This window comes from Rhineura floridana, chromosome 18, assembly GCF_030035675.1.
Source record: "Rhineura floridana isolate rRhiFlo1 chromosome 18, rRhiFlo1.hap2, whole genome shotgun sequence".
Lineage (NCBI taxonomy): Eukaryota > Metazoa > Chordata > Lepidosauria > Squamata > Rhineuridae > Rhineura > Rhineura floridana.
In genome coordinates, this window is record NC_084497.1 from 25,703,713 (window position 1) to 25,720,529 (window position 16,817).

Genomic DNA, 16,817 nt, shown 5'->3' on the forward strand with positions numbered 1-16,817 from the left:
AATCATACCCACACCTATTTGCATGATTGAAAAACCTTAGCTGGGTGTTTGAGTAAGAAAGCAGGATACTTGAAATAAGGACATGGATAAGAGGCAACGGAAAAGGGAAAGATGGAGTAAGACTGCAGGCTAGGAAAGGAGTTGTGAAGGAAAAGGGGGAGAAATACAACCTAGGAAGCTGCCTTATACCGAGTCAGACCATTGGTCCATTTAGCTCAGTATTGTCTACACTGACTGGCAGTGGCTTTCTAAGGATTCAAACAGGGGTCTCTCCCAGCCCTGCTGGTGATGCCGGGGACTGAACATAGAACTATCTGTTTGCAAAACACATGCTCCACCACTGAGCTATGGCCACTGTGTGAATAGGGATGCTGGACTAGATGGGTGCCAGTTTGATACAGCCGGGCTTTTTTTACGTCCTTAAGGCACAGTTCAAGTTTTAGAAATGATGGGATTGCAATGTATCGGCCTGCATTACAGGTTCCCCCCCCCCCCAGATGTCAGGTGCGGGAATAGTTCTGAGTCACAAAACGGTTGAACGGCAGCATTAGAGGATCGTCTAGCAGGTCATGAAGTCAGACTTGTTGGCCTGAAGCATCCCAGACAGCCACCCATAAATGTTGTTGCCGTTCGCTGGCAAGTGTGGGAAGTTCAATTAAATGCCCAGCAGAAATTTTAACTTTGCAAATAATGGGATTCTTCCCATGAGAACAGGCCACATGAGCTGGAACCTTTCCCCTGCTTTTCTTGTGTGGCTTGGGGCTTCAAGGAAACCACAAACAGAAACCATCTTCTTGGCCTTGGCAGTGTTTTCACAGAGCTGCTTTGTTGCTTTTTTTTTGGTGTGCTTTAACTAGAACAGGAAATGCTCCTAGTAATGAGTATTCACAGGCACCCAGTTCAAAATACGAGCTGAGATTCTTGTAAGCTAGTTTAGAGATGAGCTGCATGATTCGAGCGACAGCCAGGGTGCTTTCACCCAAGGAAGCTGCCAGCCAGGCAAAAGCTTCACAATAACTAGCATCGCTTTGACAGAGTTAGTAGTACATTCCTTTTCCCTGCGATATTACCCTCACCCCACCCCTAGGGGGGAAAAAACCCACAGGGATGTATAGAGTAGCTTCCCAGAGTTCTGGCTACGGATGAAAGGGACTGAGAACCAGGATTTCTGCAGGAAAATGCCATTTTGCTCGTTGACGTGGGCATGCGTTCAGTGGTAGAATTGGCTTGCGATAAGCCCCAGACTTGGGGGCTGTGTTCAAATGTGCGCTGCATTTGTATTTCTGTACAGTCTGTTCGCCTGGTTTGTTAAGCTGAAGCCTCTTGGTATGTGATTGTGGCATTAATTTGATGCCTGGGCATTTGGGAATCTCTGGAGATAGCTGTCACACTGCCAGACCCCTTGAGCGTGAAGAGTCACTTCTGCTGGGTGCTGAAATCTTTGCTGGTGCATTTGAAAAGAAACTAGCAGGTGCTTGTGCCAGCTCTGTTGCCACTTAGCCCGCGTGTTTTATTATTATTGCTTGGCCTGAAGGAAGAGGGGCTGTTCTGAGGAGCAGAAGGTGAGAAATCTATTCCCACCAACCTTGTTCAGCTTTGCTGCTGCGGTGCCTTGCCTTGCCAAGCTAGCAGATTTGGCCAGACGCATCAGACGTGACCAAAAGTAGTCTGATTAATAGCAGTGCATGGCGAATGGCCTTCAGATGGACGTGCCCGAAGTTTCAGTAAGCACTTTCTGGAATCATGATTGAAATACCTGGGTTGCAACTTGGTGTCTTCGTCAGGACACATTGGCTATGGTCCAAAAAGCTACTTCTTATCCACTCAAAGGTTTGGGCATGCTTACACACAGCTCTTTGAACATCGGACCTCTATAGATCGCTTTTGGTAGCGTCCTTGGGTTTCTGAAGCAGTCTGGCATGGGGCAAAATGGGGCTACTACTCTTGAAGCGCGCGTCCAAAGCGAAGCCCTTCAGCACCGGGTGCTACTAGTGTGGTTCTTTGGAACTCAGACAAATGCATTTAGCATGGGATGGGACTGTGCAGCTTCAGAGCAATCTTTTCCTATGTCGTTACAACATTTTGGGAGGGTACCAGGAAGGCTCTGGTCCGGCCTTGCAGGACAGTGACTTTGCAGCTATCCTGAACAACAAAATCTGCCGTTGCCCTTTGGAAAGACGGAGAGTGCACTTGCCCATTTGCTTTGATACAATGATTGACAGGGAGGTGCATCTGCTGAGAAGGGGGAGGGCTCTAGTCCACAAAAAAGCGTTATGCCGTCACAAGTTTGTTAGTCTTTATGATGCATGTGGTATCGTGTTAGTCAAAACTATTTTGATGACCAACGTCAACGTTGCAATCTTTTGATGTCAGATTCTACCAGAGCCATGAAAAAAGAGAGTTGTTTTTTATTATTTATTAAATTTCTATCCTGTCCTTCCCAAAGGAACTTGGCGGGTGGAGGGCAAACAGCGAAGTAGCAAGAACAATAGTATTACAGAATAATACATTTAAAACAATTAAAAACATCTGAAAACATTTAAACTGGCACCTATTCTCATGACTAATCATTTCAAAATTGCTAGGAACAGTATCTGCCTGGGTAAACTGGAATGATTTTAAATTCCTCTTTTAAATTTGGATTCCTGCATTGAGGAGGGGGTTGGACTTGATGGCCTTATAGGCCCCTTCCAACTCTACAATTCTATGATTCCTCCTGAATGTTGTTAATGAGGGAGACAGATGCACCTCGCCAGGGAGAGCATTACATAAAACAGGGAACTATCACCAAGAAGGCCCTGTCACTGGCCAGTGCCAACCAAGCAGCACCCTGTGGCAGTGCCACCAGGTGGTTATAGAACTGAATCACAGTCCCCTAATTTTCTCCTTTACCCCGAATCCCAATAGGAATAGGCATGCCTAGTTGCTGTCCAGGAGAGCACAAAAAACAATTGGTCCTGAAGACTCGGTCAAACAAAGAGTTGTTGACTAGAAGAGGCGTCACAGAATCAAGCGTACCTTACACAGGCATCAGTCAAGAAGGTTACGTCTCACAAACCAGGACTGTCAGAGTGGGGATTTGTTGATGCAAGTCATGTGACCGCTGGACCGCTGTCAGCTTCACAAGACTAGAACTCGCAGGGATGGTTTTTATTGCAGTGTTTTGAACAATACAAATAAAATATCCCCCACAAAAAGTAAAGTGGGGAAAGGGGAAATGAAAAAAAAATGAGTTAAGATGTTTTGATCATAGGCAGTATCCTTTGATTGCCAACAATGATGGGCAGGACCCTTAGCTCAGTGGTGGCGAAGACTGCATCTCATGGAATCATAGAATAGTAGAGTTGGAAGGGGCCTATAAGGCCATCAAGTCCAACCCCCTGCTCAATGCAGGAATCCAAGTTAACTTCCAGGTAAGGCTGGGATAGTACCCTTGTCTGAAATGATGGAGAGCTGCTGCCAGCTGGTGTAGACAATACTGAGCTAGATGGACCAATGGTCTGACTCTGTATGAGGCAGCTTCCAATATGATACGTGAGTCTCAGTGGCAAACCAGACAACTCATTATAGACTGTAGGGGAAAGCAACATGGTTGTGGCAATGCAACAAACTACAGTGGCGGGGACAGGAGGAGGAGCTGAGTGTTTTGGATACCACAGAACAGCATTGCCCCCTAAGGGGCAATTGCTTTTGCCAGATGGAAGCCTCTGGAAAGAGTGGCAACTGTGGAGCCTTAAGTGCATGTGTGCAATGCTGTATCATGAGCTCGTGGTTTTTGGAGGGCCAGTTGTGGGAGAGACCATCCCTCTCCTAAATCCGTGCATTGCACCGGGGCGAGGAAGGGCTGTAGGTCAGAGGCAGAGGCACCTCTTCTGCATGCAGAAGGCCCCAGGTTCAATCTCTGGCATCTCCAGGGAGGGCTGGGAGGGTCCCCTGCCTGAAACTCTGGACATCCGCTGTCAAGACAGTATCAATAATGCGGAGCTAGAGGGACCAGTGATCTGACTCGATCTCATCATGGCGACCTCCTTTATTCCTAAGTTAGGATGAGAAAGGCAAGTTGAACAACAGCAAAAAGCTCCGGCCAGATAGAGGTTCCTGGAATGTAGCCGTGACCGAGAGGTCAGCTTCTTTATCCTGTGCCTTGAACAGAGCGACGACGGTGGAAAAGCAAAGGAACGGAGGTTGTGTTTTGCGAGCTAGTATGCTTCTCATTCTCCCCACCCCCTTTCACAAAATCTCTTTTGGGCTCTCTTTGCCTCTAGCTATTTCTCGCAGCTGTGCGCTTTTAGAACTCCACTCAGCATGTTGCGTTGGGGCCCTCCCCCCCACTCCGCCCCCAAGCGCTCTCTCTCTCTCTCTCTCTCTCTCTCTCTCTCTCTCTCTCTCTCTCTCTCTCTCTCTCTCTCATCATCCCAATTGATTGTCTCTCTAGGCTGCACAAAATACTCTTTCTGCAGACGAGCACAGGGTGGAGGGAAAGAGCGAGGAATTTTTTTAAGAAATGGGAAAGAAAAGAAACGCATCTCTGTACTGAGTTGAAGCACCTGCTCTGTCCGCCTCTCATTCCAGCACCCCCACCCCCCTGCCTAACTTACCATCCCCAGTGGACAGGGCTGGGATCTGTCAGCACTTGCCAAATATCATTCGGATGCTGTCACGGTTTTTCGCACAGGCAGCAATTCCTAAAGCAGGACATTTTTTCTCCCTTCTCCATCACTGTCTTCCTCCAACCACACTACCCTCCCTGCTTCTTTCGGGGCATCCCCCAAATTGGAAAAAAGTTCCTTGGCCGCTCTTGGGGCAAATCCAAACACAAATCAGATTTTTTTTAAAAAAACTGTTTTGAACATGGGTCCAAAAAGGAAGCCTTTTGCAAATCCTACCAGACCGGCAATTGGCACAGTGGTGGTGGGGCAGTAACTCAGAAGTTACCAACCTACGTCATTTGGCTCCGGCTGCTCTGTATAAAGGACTAGAGCAGGATCCAGTTTGGCGTGCGTTATGGGAGTTGGAAAGCACACTTGGAAGACAGCGGCGTCTAGGCATGCACCTGCGGGGCTCCGGGTGGTATGCTTGTTATTGGGATGGTTCCCCCTGCTTTTTGCCTCCGTGTTCAGTCTTATCCATGATGTCAAATCCAGGAGAAGCAATTCAGTCTTGAGATGGAGTTGACACTTCCCTCCCTGCCTTGAAGAGAGAGAACACTTATGCACTCTCAATTATGATGAGGTCATTCGACCCACTCCCTGCTAGCCAGTGATAATGTTTGTGCAAGCTGACTTTCTGACTCTTGCTTTCTCCAGAGCCCCAGTTTAACCAGTAGGTACCAATGTGTTTGGAAAGCCACATTGGGGCCCTCGGAATGTATCTTCTGGTGTCTCTGGAGGGGGGAAAGTTCCAGGCGTCCAAAAGGGCTTTGCTTATGCTTTGCGGGTGATTTATAGGCCGAGCAGAGCAGCTTGTGGAAATGGCAAAGCAGATCTTGGCAACGGGCCACCAGAATCTGCTGCAGCTGTGGCGTAGTGAAGTCATCGGCATAACAACCACTGCAAACAGAATAACAGAGCCTGGTCTGTTCTCATCTAAAATAATCTTTCCAATGCAAAACCACAGTTTTAAAAAACTTACCTTTCTGCATACAATTAGAAAGCGAGGCAGCAGACAGATTGATTGGGGGGTGGGTGGGAGACAGTGTGAGTGGTTTGATTTTAGAGCTTTTCTGTTCTTTCTTTTTTTAGGATTTTAAAATGTTCTGTCTTTTAACATATATAGATTCTAGAAATCATGCTTCTCACCTTTGTAGATTTTTTTCTAAATTAAAGCATTCACAACTCATAACGTTTGGAAGGCTATGTAGGTGAATCAGACTTTCTGGAAAATCTTACAAATTTCTATTTGGTGGTATTGAATCTCTCTCTCTGCCCCCCCGCCCCCCCCCCCCCCAGCAAATATCAGTGGAAATGAATTTTAAAGAGTTTCCTCAAACCTGGGTGGACTTTAATAATTACGTGAAGTTGAAAACACCCAGGATGGTAAAGGAATATCTGTTGAAAGGCAATAAGTGTTCCAGAATGGCATGGTGGAGCTTTATTGCCCTCTGAAATAAATAAAATTGTGGGAATTAGGATTTTCCCCATCACTAACTACAGTCTATAAATGTGACTGTTTTCTACTCCCCAATTCATGTGGAAGATGGATAGAATTTGCATATGCATGTAAACAGACACACAGGATTATTGTGGCACGTTAATTGTGGTGAAAACCTTCGTGGACTAGATCCGCTTCATCAGATCTTCTGTTAATCTTTTTAAGGCAAACCAGGACTCTGTGGCTGCACTTGCATATTTTGAATCCCATGGAACTGAAATTGTAATACAATCAAATACAATGTATAAGAAATAACAGAGGCAACAAAAATGCAATTAAAATCGGTATGAATATTTCATGCAATGGATGTGTTGGCTCCAAACACAAATCCACAGACAGGCTGCGGACCACCTGAATGCAGCTTGCAGACCACCGGTAGTCCATGGACCACAGCTTGGGAACCCTTGGGGTAGACTGAAAGAGCAGTTTCCTTGCTCCTCAGCCAATGGACCTCATGCGGATGTGTTGCTGTTCAGCTAGAAGTTCTTTGAACTACGTTTGCATCCAGCTAAGTCCTATTCAGAGTTGACCCACTGGAATGAATGGACCTAATGTAGTCATTGCCATTCATTTCAATGGGTCTGCTTGGAACAGGACTAGAACTGGATGCAACCCACTGTCTAAAAATGCAATGGAAAAACGAGAGGAGTAAAAGCTCAGCCAGTAAATCTATCCCCCTCTTTCCTTTTTAGGTCTCAGCCGACCCTCCTGCTCCCAAGAAACCCAAAACGGATGACTCCTTGCAGCTGCCAATCATTGGTGACAAAGAGAAACAGTCCAATTGGTTACGGTCCTTGTCTAGTTCATCCAACAAGGTGAGTTTTAGGGGAGTGGTCACGGCTCAGTGGGAGCGCCTGCTTTACATGTTGAAGGTCACCGGTTCAGTCTTGGGTGTTCCCAGCAAAAAGGAGTAGTTAGTAGGTGGTTGAGGGGGGAAAAACCCTCTGTGCATGAGATGCTGGAGAGCCACTGCTGTCAGAGTAGACAGTACTGAGCTCGAAGGACCAGCAGTCTGACTCGGTCTCAAGCAGCTGCCTCTGATCCTATGTATAAAGCTGTTTCTCCATTGTGGCCTAGTGGTTAGAGTGTTGGACTAGGAGCTGGGAGACCAGGGTCCGAATCCCCACACAGCCATAAAGCTCACTGGGTGACCTTGGGCCAGTCATGGCCTCTCAGCCTCAGAGGGAGGCAAAGGTAAACCCCCTCTGAATACCCCTTACCATGAAAACACTATTCATAGGGTTGCCATAAGTTGGGATCGACTTGAAGGCAGCCCGTTTCCATTTTCATTTCGTGCATCCACAAAACAGGAATTCAGTTTTTAAATCTATTGATTCTTTAATCCACCTAGGGGGTGGGGTGATAAAACCATATATGTGGTTCTAGAGAGCCAGCTACTCCAAAAGATTTCATGGCCACCATGCATTATGTGCTGTTTCCGAACAAGACAGCTGTACAGTGGGTTGTAGCCAGTGCAATTCCTACTCTGAGTAGACCTGTTGAAATTTGTAGACATGGCTAACTTCGGTCCATTAATTTCAGCAGGTCTGGTCTGAGTAGGACAGTTGGAGACAACCCAAAAAGTTCCAAAATGGCAGCTTTCAACTGGCAGGTTATATTGGAAATAAAACTCCATACAGAGTGTCTGTCTGTACACACACACACAACCACTGAATTCCCCTCTTTTGCATTTTATATTTTGCTTCTTCAATGGTCAACTTCTTTTTCAGAAACTTTATTTTAGTTACAGATCTACCTTTGACATAAAACCAACAACCCACAGATGAGTTGCCTCTGTAGATATTTCTGTTCCAACTATTAGAGCAGTTTAGGTGAAAATCTTTTGCCACAAAGAAGGTGGCTCCAGAATACATACATACAGCACATATTTTATTTTGATAGCTTATTAAAATAAATATAGGAAGCTGTCAAGTAAGATCACTGGTAATTTATTTATTTCCGATATTTGTGTGCTATCCAACAGCAAAAGTTCTCTGGGCCGTTTAGGAGTGGAAAATTAAAACCAGGAAGAGAATAAAAGTTAAGAATGTACTAGACTTCTTGGGCTGTTTCCAGTGATACTTCTACTCAGAGTAGACCTGTTGAACGTAATGGCCATGACTAACTGAGGTCCATTGATTTCAATGAGTCTGCTCCAAGTAGTTGGATACAACTCGCTGTATTTAGACTTTTTCACATGGACTTGTGATTCGTTCCCCACATATCTCAGAGTCACCCAACTAGTACAGAATTTATAGCTCCTGGATTGACTCAGTCATATCTTCATCTTTCACTGGCTTCTCTCCTTTTGGGCTTCAGCAGAGCATTGGCTGTATTCACCCTCGACAGCGCCTCTCCGCGTTCCGGCCCTGGTCCCCTGCTGTTTCAGCAAACGAGAAAGATCTGCCAAACCACATCCCAGCTTTGATCAGAGACAGGTGAGGAGGAGAGCGGCGAAGAAGCCCCGTCCATTTCCAATGGGATCCAAGTCAACTAATGTCGTAATCTTGCTGCATAGCTAGCTTTTTCACGTGACGCGCCGCATGTGTTCAATGCTCACAAGGGGTTGTTTTCAGCGGAATGCTACTTAGAGGATTTAGACAGATTCGTGGAGGATAAGGCTCCACAGTTGGAGGCAGCATGCTTCTGAATACTATTTCCTGGAAACTGCGGGAGGGGAGAGTGCTCTTGTGTCGAGGTGCCGCTTGTGTGCCATTGGGGCATCTGGTCAGCCTCTTTGAGAACAAGATGCTAGATTGAATCGGCCATTGGCCTGATCCAGCAGGTTCTTATAAAAGTTAGTCATGCCCATGAATGCCAATGTGTCTACTCTGAGTAGGACTAGCATTTGGTGCATCCCCATGTCTGTCCGCTAACAATATGATTGTGTTAAAGGTATGGGATATTAATGGTATAAACTAGTGATGGGAACCTGTGGCTCTTCAGAAGTTGCTGGACTGGCTCCCATCGTCCTTGACCACTGGCTATCCAGCAACATCTGGATGGATGCATTTCCCCCACCCATTTGAGTGGGTTTACTGTGCTGAGGATAACTTTATTTATCTATCTATCTATCTATCTATCTATCTATCTATCTATCTATCTATCTATCTATCTATCTATCTATCTATCTATCTATCTATCTATCTATCTATCTATTTATTTATTTATTTATTTATTTAATTACATCCCGCCCTTCCTCCCAGCAGGAGCCCAGGGTGGCAAACAAAAGCACTAAAAACACTTGAAACCATCATAAAAACAGACTTTAAAATACATTAAAACAAAACATCTTTAAAAACTTTTTTTTAAAAAAAAAAGGTTAAAAACATTTTTAAGTGGTTTAAAAACATATTAAAAAGCAATTCCAACACAGAAGCAGACTGGGATAAGGTCTCCACTTAAAAGGCTTGTTGAAAGAGGAAGGTCTTCAGTAGGCGCCGAAAATATAACAGAGATGGCACCTGCCTAATATTTAAGGGGAGGGAGTTCCACAGGGCAGGTGCCGCCACACTAAAGGTCTGCTTCCTACGTTGTGTAGAACGGACCTCCCGATAAGCTGGTATCTGCAGGAGGCCCTCACCTGCAGAGCGCAGTGATCGGCTGGGTGTATAAGGGGTAAGACGGTCTTTCAGGTATCCTCGTCCCGAGCTGCATAGGGCTTTGTACACCAAGACTAGAACCTTGAACTTGGCCCGGTAGCAAATGGGCAACTTGCGTGTATATGTATAGTGATGTCCTCTACACCTGCAAATAGCGTGCAATTCATAGCCCAGTGGAGGCTGCAGTGTTTTAACTTGGATCCTACAATGCTTTAAGTGTGATTCCTGCAGTGAGCCTTCTAAGCCTCGTCCAGCTCTACTGTGCTGTGCAACTAAGTGTGCTATTTCTTTTTCTTCCTCCCCTGCCCCAATTCCACAGTTTCTACTCCTATAAAAGTTTTGAGAACGCCGTGGCCCCCAACGTGGCCCTTGCACCCCCTCCTCAGCCAAAGATTGTAAGCAACCCCCCGTGTCCCACGGCAGCGCCGCGGAGCAACGAGCCGCTGAACAGCCCCTCCCAGCCCAGGAAAAGGAAGCATGTCGCCGAAGCCCCAGCAGTCCCCGAACCTCCGCCAAGCACCGCAGTCGCTGCTGCTCCAGCCGCTGTCCCAGCCACAGAAGAAGAAAAGGAGTCGGAAGCAGAAATTGAAGTAGAAACTCGAGAAGAACGTGAGTGTGAGTTTCCCCAGTCTGCCTTTTCTTCTAATTCTCCCTGGTTCAAGGAAGCCATCAGACAGGTTGCTTTGCCCGGCAGCGTTGTGGTGCGAGGGACTAAAGCAAGTACTTGTGGCCCTCCAGATGTGGCTGAACAACAACTCCTGTTATTCCTGGCCGTTGGCCATGCTTGCTGGGGCTGATGGGAGTTGTGGTTCAGGAACATCTGGAGGGCCACAGGTTCTTTCTTGAAGGAAAAATATATATTTGGAGCCTCTCTTGTCCCCAAGGTTTGAGTGGCCAGAGTGATGTTTTGAACTGTCACCCTCAGCCAGCATGGCCTGTGTTCAGGGGTGAGGGGAAGGGGAAGGCTCAGTGGTAGAGCTTCTGCTTTGCATGTAGAAGGTCCCAGGTTCAATTCCCAGCATCTCCAGGTACAGCTGCAGAAGAATCCCTGCCTGAACCCCGAGAGCCGCTGCCAGTCAGTGCAGACAATACTGAGCTAGATGGACCAATGTGTACGTCCTTGCTGCAAGACGAGCAGGCTATTCTTAGCTTTCTAACGTTGCCCTTTGCGTGTGTTTTTGCCTTTCCCCCTCCAGTCACCTCGTCTCTCTCCTCGCTTTCCTCCCCATCCTTCACTTCTTCGAGCTCAGCCAAGGACATGAGCTCGCCCAGCATGCAAGCCCTGCCCACCACGAGCAACGCCTTCGAAGTCGCTAGCCACGCAGAGCCTCCGAGCGGCACCAGCGGGTTGGAGGCTGAGCTGGAACACCTCAGGCAGGCCCTGGATGGTGGCCTGGACACAAAAGAAGCCAAAGAGAAGTTCCTCCACGAAGTCGTGAAGATGAGAGTCAAGCAGGAAGAAAAACTCAACGCTGCCTTGCAGGCCAAACGCAGCCTACACCAGGTAAGGGGCAGGTGTCCCGGTCGTAAGTCACGGCTCTCTCCAACAAATCTTGGGAATGGTAGTTTGCGAAGGGTGCTGGGAATTGCTAGGAGACCCTTATTGGCCCCACAGTGCAACAGTTCCCAAACTTCTCTTGGAAGAGGGATTGCTTGTGAAACCACTCTGGGAATTATAGCTCTGTAAGGGGAACAGGGGCCTCTCGGCAACTCTCACCACCCTTAACAAACTACTGTTCCCAGGATTTGTTGGGGGGAAGCCATGACTGTTAAGCGGTATCATAGTGCTTTAAATGTATAGTGCAGATGGGGCCCTATTCAAATTAATGGGCCTAAGTTAGTCATGAAACTTGTCAAGGACTATCAATACCTTGGCACAGTCATTAACCGAAATGGAGACAATAGTCAAGAGAACAGAAGAAGGCTAGGACTGGGGAGGGCAGCTGTGAGAGAACTAGAAAAGGTCCTCAAATGCAAAGATGCATCACTGAACACCAAAGTCAGGATCATTCAGACCATGGTATTCTCGATCTCTGTGTATGGATGTGAAAGTTGGACAGCGAAAAAAGCAGAAAAGAGAAAAATTGACTCATTTGAATTGTGGCGTTGGAGGCGTCCATTAAATCTGTTAGGATGGGGGGACGGTCAAAGGGTTTGTATGTCGAATAGCTGGGAAGACAGAGCACAAGCTGGCTTAGTAAACAAGGTTGTCAGGCTGGAGAGGTTCCCCATGACCCCAGATGCAGTATGTTTCTTCACAAAGGAAGGATTGCATGTCTGGAAATAGGAAGGGTGGAGGGGTGGATAAAGGGGAGGGGGAAAAGTGCAGTGCCAGTCTCAGTTTTCATGCTCATCAGTCAAGAGCCCCAATATTAAGCACAGAATGGGTATAAGTGATTTCTCCCCCACACAACAACTCTTTTTTTAATGCATAATACGCAAACTTTAAAAGAGTTGAGAAGAACCCAACATCTGGCTATCCAGATGCCTAAAAATATGATGCCGGGCCATATAAATACAAAAAAATCCAGAATATTCCCCTAACCTTGACCTCTTCTATTTTCCACCCCGGCCTCTAGAACTGATTTCATGTAGGCTGTCCGTGCATCGCAGCTGCTAGCCACAAAGGCTGTGTTCTGCATCTACATCTGCCTACATGTCTGAGCCAGTACCGGTCGCTGGGAATGAGCGAGTGGGAGGAGCACTGCTGCGCTCAGGCTGGGCTTCCCATTGGGACATCTGGTTGGTCGCTGTGGCAACCCGATGCTGGCCTAGGTGGGCCTTTAGGCCTGACCCAGCAAGGCTCTTACGATGTGCCTGGATGTTGAAGTCTTGCAGAGGAATGCCCCCACCCCCAAGCAGGACCCACCTTCCCTCCCTTTGGAGGCTCACCACTTAAAACAATCAATACATAATTACACAAGACCATTAGCTTAAGAAACAAGCAAACGCGCAACTCATAAGGAGATGCAATACTGTTTCCATAACTCAAATCTTGCATCAGGATTGACTGAATGTCTGTAAGTGCTTGATCACTGGGCCTATTACGCACTCCAGAATTGTCTAAAATGAATTCTTCTCGAAAAGCTTCTTCAGGAAGTCTCTGCTGCATTGTCTTCTTTCTGACAAGTGTTTATATGCAGTAATCTTCTAGAACTCTTTATCTTCCATTGGCCAGCACCTGCATTTCCATGCCTTTTCCAAACAGCATGCATCCCATAGCTAACATATTCATAACTATCACTGCTATGTCGCTTCCCGGCCTGCCCTTTTATTGCTTCCAACAACATAATCTGAGATTTTAACTGAACCTCCTGCCCAGTGAGATCCCTCTTACTCCCCAAGGCGGTATCGAGCCATTTTATTCAGACTGTGTTTACCAAGGGAAGCCTTGCCTCCACCTTGTTTCAGGAGCTTGAGTTCTTACGTGTGGCGAAGAAGGAGAAGCTAAGAGAAGCGACAGAGGCCAAGCGCAACTTAAGGAAAGAGATTGAGCGCCTCCGAGCTGAGAATGAGAAGAAGATGAAAGAGGCCAACGAGTCACGGATACGGCTAAAGCGGGAACTGGAACAAGCCAGACAAGTCCGGGTGTGTGATAAGGGTTGTGAGGCAGGCCGGCTGCGAGCCAAATACTCCGCCCAGGTGAGGCCTCTGAGATTCCCCTCGCAGATTTCTAGGCTTCTGGCCAAACTTCGCAAGAGATTTTCTTGCAGCTTAACCTTTTGAAAGAAAGCTGCCATTCTGGCGTCAAAACGGTCTTTTCTTTCTTACTTTGGGGAGGGGCTGTAGCTCAAGGGTTAAGAGCGTCTTTACATGCAGAAGGTCCCAAATTCAATCCCCCACCATCTACAGGTAGGGCTGGGAAAGGCTCCCTGCCTGAAATCCTGGAGAGCTGCTGCCAGTCAGTGTGGAGAATATTAGGCTAGATGGGCCAATGGTCTCTGACTCTGTGTAAGGCAGGTTCTTAATGTCCCTCTTTCACTTCCTCAGTTAATGTTGTTTTACTGCACTGGCAGAAGCGGCGGGTAGGAATAACAAAAAGAGGAGGGATTATCATCCCCGGCACCTGTGTTGGTAGAGGGAAGAAAAGAACAATTAAGGAAGTGGAAGGAAAGGGAAGGACCATTCGAAGGCCAACATGGCAGCAGCCTTAAGAATGCTTCCAGAATGCTTAACTTGGGCCAAAAAATACTGGGATATACTCTACAAAATTAGCTACGTTTGGGTTTCTCCGTGAAGAGAGTTTATTGTTGTCAATTCTGTACTCCAAGAAAAAATGATCAAAGAGCTCCTTTTAAAAAGAGAGAGCAAAGGATAATAATGATTTTAAAAATCCACAGCTCCTGAACAGAACCCTGTTAAATGTTCCTTTTCCTCATCGTCTCGTTAACAGGAAGGGGAGCGGGCCAACAGTCCCTTTTGTGAGGCATGCCAAATTTAGGAGAGCCGAGGCAGGAGATGATGCAAATTTCCTTCTCCTCGCATCATGGGACGTCTCGCCGATAAGAGATGCCTAGACTAAACATAATCTGATTCAGAGTTTCATGCGTTGGGTGTCAACTTCCACTTCAGTAGAAGCATTTGGGGTGGGGTGGCGAGGGGAAGCTTGCGGCCTCTTTCTTTTGCCCAATTAGAGCTTGAAAGTTCACTGCACCGGTTTGTTTCAACTCGCTCTGCTGCAGAGTTTTCCACATCTGGATTCTTGTTTTCCTCTCCAATTCTTTTCTCAAGGTTGCAGGGAACGGGAGGAAAGGGTTGGGTTTGTATGGCTTGAATAATAACAATAACAACAACAATAATAATAATAATAATAATAATAATAATAATAATAATAATAATAAAAGTATGCTAGAAGCCTTTCTGACTTACCCTCCGTGTGCCGTGTTGATGAAGGATGGCTGTGTTAGAATGCGAAAGGGAACCTTTCTGTCTCCCCAGCGTCTAATTTAGCTCATCTGCTCAGCCTCAAGAAATAGCACGAGTCTGGACTAGGCTGGAGGGAAGAGAGAGAGAGAAAGAAAAGGCCTGTGATCTCTCAGAGCAGTCAAAAAGAATTGGTGCCTAGGCACATCCTTGCCATTTCCCCAGATTTAGGCCCGGCGTATTCATTTCTGAAGTAATCACCTTGCCACTCCATTTTTTTGCGCACCCTTTGAAGCATTAGAGAGTGAGGTGGATAAGAGCAGGATGACTTGGAAGAGGCTCAAGACTGTAGAAGTGTCGTTTGGGGGCGGGGAGACACAGAGACTCTAGATGGTAACCCTCCGCGGACAGAGATCTTTCCAAATTGCCACGTACCCAGATGGTGTTAAATACACAGCAATGACGTACATGTGTATCTATATATCCGTTCATTCTAGATTGAAGACCTGCAGGTGAAGCTCCAGCATGCGGAAGCAGACAGGGAAGAGCTGCGTGCCGATCTGTTGCGCGAGAGGGAATCACGGGAACACTTGGAAAAGGTTGTCAAGGAACTTCAGGAGCAACTGTGGCCTAAACAGAGCGATCTGTCCAGCACTGGACAAACAACAAAAGACATGGACAACTAGGCCGGCGCTGAAGAATGTAACGAGCTGGGTCTAATTTGTAGGCCAGACTGACAAAAATAAAAATAAAAATATGCACAGTAAGGGAGAGTGTGTGGGAGAGGCGCTTGGGCGAGGGTCCACCCCCCCCCCGGCGCATGCCGGTAAGCATGGACTTTGTTATTAATTGGAGGGCAAATGTTACTCTTTATAACAGAAGCACTGAATTCAGCCTCTTTTTTTCAATCCATATAGCACAACATCTTCCTGTGCCTATAACATGAAGAGTGTTTATAAACCTAAACTACTTTTTGAGTCCGCAGCAAAAAAAATAAAATAATTTTTCTACTGTCTGGCAAGCAGCATATCCAAGTGAAAATTAAAGACAAGCAACGAGGGCTGCTTTAATGGGAATGCTTTGGAATTAAGACAAAAGCCTTTTGTTACAAGCTATTTAAAAACACCAACGCAATTGAATCACGAAGACATGGTATTACAGCCATTGACAAGAATTTTTTTTTATTATATATAAACGTAAATACATTCAATGCCATTGTTACAGGTGTTGGGTTCTTACTTAGATAAGCTTGTCAGGAAAAGCCCACTATTAAGCCATGTCTGTTTTAATCCAGGGGATTTCTACGTGAATTTCAAATTTAGGTTTTTTTCCCCTACTTTAAAAATCTTTGTTTTCCCCTCTTTGAGCCGAGAGGAAAATCAGCGGAGGGAAAAGCGGAAGTGGTTCTATGTTTCGGTGGGGTGTAGGAGTGGAACTATATCCTAAACGAACCCAGCCTTATTAAATTCAGTGTTTGTAAATCACGCCATAACTTTTTTTATATATAAATGTATGTTATTAACTGATGTGTTTTAAAGACTCATGTCAATGCCAGAGCACTTCAATTTTAAGAAAGAAACAGAAGAATATATTTAAAAAAAACAAGAGAGGAAAAAAAAAAAACCAACACAGAAAGACGTCTGAACCACGAAGTTGCTTGTGAAAGATAGTGGGGGAAAAAAGAGAGAGAGAATGGCATGTCTGCTTGGAAGCCCTTCCATCCGTTTTCCCAGAGAATGTGTCCCTGTTTGTATCATCACCTCAGAAATTTCAGTATTTTATTGACTTTCCCCGGATCATGTGTGAGGATTTTAGCGTGCCCCACAAAGAGTGCTCAACATTGTATTAAAGACAAAAAAGACTTTTGCTGCTGTGAATAAGCCTACATTTCCTATTGGTCATTTTTGGGGTCTTTTTCTATTGTGACAAATACTTTAATATTGGGATCTATGCCGCAGTTCTTCTCCCTTCTCACTGGATATAAAATTCTCTCCTCTGCGGGAGTTTTGCTTCTTCTAGTTGCTTGGGGCCAACACTTAGCAGCCCCGCTGGATTGTATTCTCCTTTTGAAAAAATGTTGTTTGTAAAGAACCGCAGATTTGTTACTCCCTTCCCCCCTTTTAATTACATCCCTTACATTTTAACCAATTGCCCATTGTGTAAATTTGGATTGGTTTTTTGGGGGAAAAATGGACTGCCTTC

General features: G+C 46.1%; 1 protein-coding gene across 5 annotated transcripts in view; it reads left to right on the plus strand.

Annotated features, from left to right (window-relative positions):
- Positions 1 to 16,481, plus strand: part of SKI (SKI proto-oncogene) — a 172,117-nt gene extending 155,636 nt beyond the window's left edge. Inside the window, exons 2-7 of one of the 5 annotated variants that reach the window (XM_061600533.1) lie at positions 6,843 to 6,965; positions 8,473 to 8,588; positions 10,072 to 10,361; positions 10,949 to 11,256; positions 13,164 to 13,394; positions 15,113 to 16,481. In XM_061600533.1, coding sequence (XP_061456517.1) covers positions 6,843 to 6,965; positions 8,473 to 8,588; positions 10,072 to 10,361; positions 10,949 to 11,256; positions 13,164 to 13,394; positions 15,113 to 15,301 — 1,257 coding nt within the window. In that variant the 3' untranslated portion in view covers positions 15,302 to 16,481. Of the gene's footprint in view, positions 1 to 6,842; positions 6,966 to 8,469; positions 8,589 to 10,071; positions 10,368 to 10,948; positions 11,257 to 13,163; positions 13,395 to 15,112 lie in introns of all 5 variants that reach the window. The other 4 variants (XM_061600532.1, XM_061600531.1, XM_061600530.1 and 1 more) reach the window with 4 other exon arrangements.
- Positions 16,482 to 16,817: the final 336 nt, after the last annotated feature.